The sequence below is a fragment of the Halyomorpha halys genome, unplaced genomic scaffold, assembly GCF_000696795.3.
Source record: "Halyomorpha halys isolate HHAL.00 unplaced genomic scaffold, Hhal_1.1 Scaffold364.1, whole genome shotgun sequence".
NCBI lineage: Eukaryota > Metazoa > Arthropoda > Insecta > Hemiptera > Pentatomidae > Halyomorpha > Halyomorpha halys.
The window spans coordinates 188741-197756 of NW_027108785.1; the positions used below are offsets into that span (position 1 = coordinate 188741).

Genomic DNA, 9016 nt, shown 5'->3' on the forward strand with positions numbered 1-9016 from the left:
ATATTAAATAGATAATAGAATTTTATTTAAATTTTATAATATAATAGACTCTTAATCTCAGGGCGGGTTTCTAGGCAATCAGAAACAGACACTTTTACTATTAACACTTAATTAAATTAATAACACTTAATTTAAATAAATGATTTACTTTCTGAATACTATTCTTTAGCACTATTTCTTGACTTCTATTTTTTCTTAATTTTACTGTATTTTCAATTATGATGGGAAGAGTTAAAATGGTTTTATGATATTTGAATCTGATCAACATGGTCTTGATTAACGGACTTTTTGAAGGATACGTACCGTCGTCTTGGTTTTGTTTTGAATCATGAATTTATTATAGACAATGAAAATTGGTTAGCTTGCTATTTGGTTCAACAAAACAAATGAACAATATTAAAATGATACATAAAATAAAAACATATTAAAAACCCTTTATACATCAAAATATACTATTTACTCAAAAAGAGCATATTACAATATGTATATTTTTTATGTTTTAGTTTTGCTTCTGAAAGTACATCTGTAAGGTCAAAAAAAGCTGAAGATTGTAGTATCAGCAGAAGTTCATTAAAAAAATCATGGCTAGAGATCTCAGACTTAAGCGTACCAGGTAACTTAGTTTATTCTAGATTTTTTATTTGCAAAAAAAAAATTATTAAAATAATCGTTATTCTAAATTTTGTGTTAATAATTGTTTGTTTCAGATTATTCAGAAACACGACTGAGGAAGAAGAAGATGACAAACTATTCAAACAGAATCAGGAAAAAGAAAAAGAACAACACACTTGAAAAATCAACTCTAAAGCCGATAATATCAAATCTTAAAACCTTAATACCTAGCAAATTGGCATCGAGTACACCTAAAGTCGATTCTGAAGTTGCTAATCTAGTCAATATACACCAATACAGAAGTATTTCAACTGTTTCACCTATCATTACTGATATCAACAGGTCAAAAGGGTCTTCTGTCGAGTCTTCGCCGAAGGGAGTTAGGAGTATGCATTTTGCTCCTAAAAATATATTGGAGAAATCCTCTAATATGCTGTTTGAAAACACTGAAGTTGAAAACTTTTTAGGGTTCCCTTGCCTTGATGATACAGCTAATACTTCTCAGGAGTTCTTTTATGGTTTTCCCTCTTTTACTGAAAATATGATATCGGAAAAACTAAAAATACTTAAAATCACGAATGAAACAGGCAAGTTGAAAGAAGATTGCAAAACCATAAAGGAAGAGGTTGAAGATACTTCTGTAAATAAAAATAAATTAATAGATGCTTCTACAAATGAAACAGGAATTCTATATTCAACTTTACCTGTTTTCTGTGATAAAAGTACTTCATTAGACTTATTAGTTGTTGATATGAATCGGCAAAAGGAAAAATCGACTGCTAAATCTCTAGTTGAGGTTAAGCAATCTCTTCGTACTGAATCCTCTTCAATGACATTGGACTTGGCAGAAAAAACTGAAGATTCCGTATCAATCTCTAAATCTTTACAAAATTTGAATACGTCTAATTTCTTTGAAGAAGATGTGAGTAAGATGGTAAAAAGCTCATCTTTTGAACATCCTAAGGTAACGAAAATTTCTGAAAATGTATTAGTCCCTTGTAAAATTAATATACAACAAATTGCTGTTGAATGTTCCGAAATAAACGTTGATTCTTCTGATATTGAAGAATCTGTTTTAAATTCAGCTGATGAAAGATCGTATTCAATGAGATCTGGGCAGTTGGATGAAGAGGAATCTATTATTCACTCATCTGACGAAGAGGATGCTAGTGGCATAACGAAAGAAAGGGATATAGATGGACAAAAACAGTTGCCCAAAGTCGATTCTGATGTCTCTGTCAATTTGCTCCAATTTAAAGAATTGGAAATAAGTGGTAATGCCCAGAGTGAAGAAGTTAGTGCTGAAGAAGGCGATTTGTATACTGAATCAGAAATAGCTAAGAGCTCGGACAGTATAGAAGTTAGCAGAACTGCTAATTTGGAAAACATCAGTTCTGATGTTTCAACATCTTCTGACAAAGATATTTTAAAGGATGACGAATCGGGAATAGTATTATCATCTAACTTGAACATTAATGACAAACTCGATGTTAAGCAAATTACCAATTATAACATCACTCGCTCGTGCTCAGCTAAGTCGAAGGATTCTTCTTTTTATTCAGCTGAGAATTCTGCTTCTGACGATAGTGAGCGAGATTGCGAGTATGAAAGTGATGGAGAACTGAGCTGTGAATCAAACAAAAGTTCAAGACGAAGCTCTCTAGAATCATCGAAAAGTTTGACTCGGGAAACTCTTGAGCAGCTCAGGGAGACTGTTTCTAGTCTGAGAATTCAAGATGAATACGAAGATAACATATGCAAGTCGAGGAAGTCACTTTCGAAAAGAGGTACAGAATGGGAATGTCCTCCTTCGCCCAGAAGAAGTATTTTCACTCTTGCTCCATTATTTCCTCTTCCTGAAAATCAAGAGGACCCTACGGATGATAGTACGCAGGCCGAAGGTTCAATGTATGATTCAGCAACTGCTTCAGAAGAGGATAGTAATCAGTCTGGTTCGATGAGGGCGAAAGACAGATTTAAGGAGGAATTTGGAAGAAATGAAGAAATGGGAAGATCAAGTGGGGAAGATGATAGTACTAAACACAGTCCTGTTAGGGAAGCTTCAAGGCTGCGGAGATCCCGAAGGTTGTCTCGAAAGAGCCGGGAGTCAGAAAGCAAATTAAATATGGTTATTGAAGAGTCTGACTCTGAGTCGACCGAAGCAGAAATCGTTCAACAGATAGAGCATATTGTACTACCAACTGGCAAAAAGTATCGGAGGTCACTAACGATCCTAAAACATCTTGGAGAAGAAGAAACCTCTATTTCAACTGTTCCAAAAGGACGGAATTACGACCTGTCGATTGAATCTGTCATCAATTTGCAATGTAGTAAGTAATCAAATTGCAATATAGTTATCTTTTAAACCATAGTCCATTTACCAATGAAATGCTACTGAATAGTTGGAATGGGAGGTTTTTAGTTTTCTAAAGGGAACAGAAACAGGCAAATGTATGGATGAGACTTCGTTAGATTAGGATTGGTTATAATTTACTGGCATTCTCTTAGTGGATGGACTGGATAGTTCTTTGATTTCAATTAGTTTAAAATTGAAAAAAAAAAAAAAAATGTTTACTAAATAGTTACCCTTATTTAGTGCTATTTGATAAAGTTGAATAGCTCCAAATTAACTATTTGTGAGAAAACACATAATTTTGCACAATTTTAACCATTTCACTACCAAGGTTATTATTTTTTTTTTTTTTTCACGGAACAGCCTTTCAAGACCACGTGCATATCATTACTTTTTCCTTCTCACTTTTTCTTTTCTTCTCTCCCAGTATCTTCTCATCATTTCTGCATGCCTTTGCTTCCCCTCTTCCGACCACGCAGTACCCTTCCGTTTTTGCCGCAAGAACATTTATTTATTTCAATTTTTTTCCATACTGTTCTTTATCTAGGCTGTCCTTGTCTGTTATTTTCAATTTCTTTGTTTCTTCTCTCATTTGCTTCACATATCCTCCTATGGTCTTATATTCAAGGATTCTGTCAGAGTTTCTTCTTGGTCTATTCTCATCATGTGCCCATAGAATCTCAGTCTTCTGATTCTTATTTCGGTTTCCAGGTCATTTATCACTATAGATTTCCTGGTTGGGTCTTAACCTGTAGCCTTCCTGTGTTTTCTTGGGCCTATAGATTCTCCTCAGGATCCTTCTATCTATTTTCAGTAATTTTTCCAGGCAATGGAGACATGTTGTCTCCATTCTGTATAAAATTATTTATTTAATGACCGCGTTGTAATGTCTTATTTATGCGTCAGACGATAGGTTCTTCTTACTGTAAATATTGCCTGTGGCGAAGCTTAGTCTTTCCAATTTGATGATTTTCTCCTTTATGCTCTCTTCCTCCAAACCGTTATTGCATATTGTCTCTCCCAGATATTTAAATTTTTTTGTCACTCTTATCCATCCATATTTTGTCTCTATTACTTTTTTGCCGTAGTTTGTTTCCGTCGTCATAAATTCTGTCTTTTCATAGGAGATTTGTAGGCCTTGTACCAAGGTTATAATTATTAAACAATTTGAAATATTTAAAATTAATTAGTTAACAAAAAGTAATCAAAACACTGTGTATAAGAATTATTAATAATAAATATGTAATTGAAAATTGAATGAAAGAAAAAATCAAATAAATAAGGATAGAATTCATTGCTGAATATTTTGTGTTAGTCTGGACTTCAGTCTTCGAGATGAAGTTGTATTTCCTACGTTGTAAGCCATTGTATCTTTAACTGCTGCTAAATGGGAATAAAATTTTGTAAAACTTTTTCATTGAATTCATCTATTGATTCCAATTGCAGTTCGCAATGTAATTGACTATTTCTTATAAACTATGGGGCATCTACTGCAATATTTAAGGCCTTGTTTTGAAATAACTTTCATTTTTGTTAGCTTTTATGCAGGATTCTGCACAACACTCTTCAAAACCATTGATCAGTAATGGTTTTAATATGGTTTTATTAATGAGAATACTTGTGTCTGGTTTTAAATCTAATATTTTTCCTTTGTTTGTTACCAAAATTTAATTTTGACAATTTACTTATTACAGAAACCGGTACCGATTTCCGAGATGGTAGAAAAAGCCTCATGAACAAACGAAACTCTCTTCTGAGCCAATGTCGGACACCCACTTCGTCTCCAGCTCCAAGGCGTTTTAGGAGATTGTCCCATCTCAGTGTGACCCAGGCAGCCTCACCAACAATTGTCAACAAAAGGTTGTCAGGTAAGAATAATTTATTTCTATTCTGTAGAATAATATATAACTTCAATTAACAGTTCAGACTTAGAATGGGTGCCTGGACACAATTTAGGGAGGGGGGACAGGCATTAAAGGATATGAGAGAGCGGACTGTCTCGCCAGAAAGGGATCTGAGAATGTTCCCTTTACACCGACTCCCATATGCGATGCATGCGAAGAGATGTATTAAAGCAATTGCTGAAGGCAAAGCTGGGCTGTTTTGGAGGAGCACCAGAAGACAAGAGCAGTCAAAGATGAGCCTTAAAGGCTCCTGTATAAAAAGAAATAATACACTTCGTTACATGGACAAGATTACTTTAAAGAGGGTGACAGGACTATATACTGATCACTATCACTTGAACAAGCATCTCTATAAAATAAGATTGATAGATTCATCAGTCTACATATTTTGAAGCTAGAATGATGAGGCCAGTGCATCACATCATATGCAGATGTGATGCACTGGCCAGGATGCGATTCCTCACCTTTGGACGAGATTGTATCTTAGGTCCTAAACTTTTTGATACGTTTGATCTGTATACGATATCCAAATTTTCAAAGGCTTCTGGCCTATTTTGAACAGAATAAAGGGCAGCGTACAATAGGCTCGTTGTGCAATTTTGCTGGGTTAAAAAAAAAAAAAACAGTTCACACTGCTATTGCTTATTTTAATTTAGAGTTCAAATTAAATGTTACTATTATTTTAATAGTAGTAGGTTCATTTTATTTTACTTTGACTTAATCTATACATGTTGTATATAGTTAGGGCAAGTATTGCGATTGTGTAAAATTTTGAATTCTAGTTTTCATCAAAGATACATTAGTACAAGACCCGGGAAGAACAAAATGCAGTTATTTCACCCCAATTTTTTTATTACTTTAATGAAAACTATGTATAATTACTAATGAAAACAGATGAGTCTGCCAATAATAGGTAGGGGGAATAAAAAATGGCAGCTGTTTCATATAAATCACTTTAATTTAGCAAATTTCATGAAAACTCCTACGAAAATAAACGTCATAAACTACTTTATAGTTCATTAAACTAGCCATTAAGCTTTAATTTGAGTGTTAATAGACATCTGTACGTCACATAGTTCCTGAGATATAGATTTCTCAAAATACATTAACTAAGTACTGATAGTTCAGTACGTTCCATAAAGCATTTTTATGAAATATATAAGAAGATGGTCAGGGTTGCGGTCAAAAGTGAAACAAAAATAGTTTACAACTATTTTTGTTTCACTTTTGACCACAACCCTGACCATCTTCTTATATATCAATTCTTACGGTCAACTATATATACATATATATTTTTATTAAATGTTGCTTTTTAAAAAACCATATCTTGAGAACTATTGAAATTAAATAACTCTATTAGGGCTTACATTTTAGCAAATTTGCTCTACTTTAAATGATGCTCTCTTAGATTTTCAATTGTTATTGGTAGTTTTGAAGATATAGAGCTAATCAAAAATTAATTAATTTTAACGTTTTGAAACAGCTGCCATTTTTCATTCTTCCTACCTATACTTGGCAGACTCATCAATTTTGACTAGTATTATAGTTTATATATATAGTATTATACATAGTTTTCAATTAAGTAATGAAAAATTAGGGTGAAATAACTGCCTTTCTTTTCCTCTTGGGTTCTTGTACTACATGATTTGATGTCCGCTGAGTCGAAACAACTAAGTCTCACCAAATGGTCTGTGTGTGAATAGGCTGGCTCAAAAAGTTAAAGTTGTACGAAATTAAATTACATATTTTGAGCAGGTGTATGCCTGGGATGTTATAGCAACTTTTTCGTTAAAATCTTTATACCAGAAGTGCCACATTATATAATAAATTTTACACATTTTTTCAAAAACAGCTTTAAACAGCTCAGTAAATCAGTGTTAAGTGGTCTTTAATATCGGATATGCCTTTTCCTCACTGAAGTAGTTTGACATGGCTGGCCTCTAAATGATGAATTTTTTTTAAATTCTAAAGAACCTTTAATTTTGTTTATTTAAAATAATTAACCATCTTTTTGTTTAAATAAATAAATTTTATCCAATTTTAGTCTCAAAGCAATTTTTATTTCTTTATAAGTCCGACGTTTTGGCCAATCAAGACAATCTTAAAATTGATGTGGTTCTAAAATTGAATTAAGATTGTCTTTGAAGATAGCCTAATTGACTGAAACGTCGGAACTTATAAAGAAATAAAAATTGGATAAAATTTATCTATTTAAAAAATAATAACCAGTCTCAAGAAAGTGTAAAGACTATATTTAAAATAAATTATCATATTTTTATTAATACTTTTTTTAAAAAACGAACAGTGTTCGTGTAAATCTATTTTATAAATAATTTTTTATCATTTTCTTTGCATAATTCTTTGCAAAATTGTGTTTTATCTTCTATTAAAATCAACTTCTATCTACTAATTTATTATTATGTATAACAAATTTCCAAGTTTGTTTGTTATTATTTTATGGTTCTCTGAATTACGTTTGTTATCTCATTTTGTTTTTTTAAACATTAATGAAGGCCTGAAATTCAGGTCGAAACGTCGGTACAAATAAATTAGTTTTGTTTATTTGATTATCTTTGCTGACCGCACCCCCGACCATCTTCTTCTTAGAACAAAATTATTTTTCATTGGATAGTTTATAAGTTTATATTAATTTGGGCCATTTACTGTTTTAGTCGCTGGGGCTATCATGGAAGAGAGTATTGAAAAAAGTTTTCTCTCCGGTACAATATTGGAGGAAAGCCTTGAAAAGAGTACACCATTACTTGTGAGTAGTAAGCTGCATGAGGTGACCATAAAGGAAGAGGATGAAGAAGAAACAGATGATAAAGAAGTTGAAGAAATGATAATTATGAAAGAATTGGATGTATCAAAGCAATCGCTTCAAGAAATGACTACCTATGAAGATATTTGTTGCCAGCTTCCTGAGGACACTTCTAGAAGCATCGTCATGAAAGTTTGTCAGCAGGAAGAACCGATTTCATTTGATGAAATACTTTTCGATGAGTGAGTATATTAAATTTATATTACTTAAATTTGTTCATCTTACATCAGGTTATTTTATCTGAGCGAAAAGATGGTTTCAATAAAGTGGAGCTCTTATAAAAAAGTTTTTAAAAAATTCCCTAACTTCACCAACAGTTATTAAGTATTGCTTGTATGGTGCTAATTCTTTTAAATGATAAAAATAAGAAAGGAAGCGTGAAAAAAATTCCTTTAGGAAACTTCAGATATTTGTTCTAGTATAACCAACTTTAATTCATTAGAAACGGTCATTCCAAATTAACCTCTTGTAAATTAACAATAAAAGCACTGGTTATTATTTTTTTTTTAATGAAGAAAAGGAAAGAAAATAAACACAAAAGTTTAAAAAAAAAATTTTTTGTTATTTAATATATGCATAATTTTTTTTACTATTATTTTAGCTGGGAAGAAGGAAGTATAAAAATCGGTGAAGGTGTATTTGGAGAAGTATTCATGATACCTAGAGAAAATGTAAAAAATGTCATCAAAATCATACCAATTGAAGGAGATTTTCCTGTGAACGGAGAAAAACAGAAAAAGTTTTCTGAAATCTGCAATGAGCTCATTATTGCTGAGTAAGTTACTTTTTATTTTGTATATTTAATCTAAATAATTGTATATTCTATTATTATTAATAATAATGTAATATACAATTTGAAATGATCAAGATCATTTCATATTGTATATTCTATTATTATTAATAATAATGTAATATACAATTTGAAATGATCAAGATCATTTCATATTGTATATTCTATTATTATTAATAATAATGTAATATACAATTTGAAATGATCAAGATCATTTCATATTGTATATTCTATTATTATTGTTATTATATATTATTTATTGTAAATTAGAAATAGATGGTCCAGGTTGCATTCAACAAATACAATTAACAAATCAGAAATAAAATTTAAAAAATACAGGAAAGGTAAAGCTAATGTATGTGTATAAAAGAGACTTGAGTTAAACAGACGAAGGTGTAAGTATAAAAAAGAAATCCACATGAACTAATTGAAATAATAAATAAATCAAAAATAATAGGCATTTAAAGATGAATAAAAAAAATATATCAACTGACATAATAATGTTGTTGTTGTTGTCTGGGGCTTAAGGGCGTAAA

The 9016-nt window shown here is 31.4% G+C and overlaps 1 protein-coding gene across 1 annotated transcript in view; it reads left to right on the forward strand.

Moving 5' to 3' along the window:
- Positions 1-9016, forward strand: part of LOC106681784 (uro-adherence factor A) — a gene marked incomplete in the record, with an annotated part of 29181 nt that overhangs the window by 9141 nt on the left and 11024 nt on the right. Inside the window, 5 exon segments of the mRNA XM_067047113.1 lie at positions 504-613; positions 708-2942; positions 4660-4833; positions 7542-7872; positions 8292-8465. Coding sequence (XP_066903214.1) covers positions 504-613; positions 708-2942; positions 4660-4833; positions 7542-7872; positions 8292-8465 — 3024 coding nt within the window.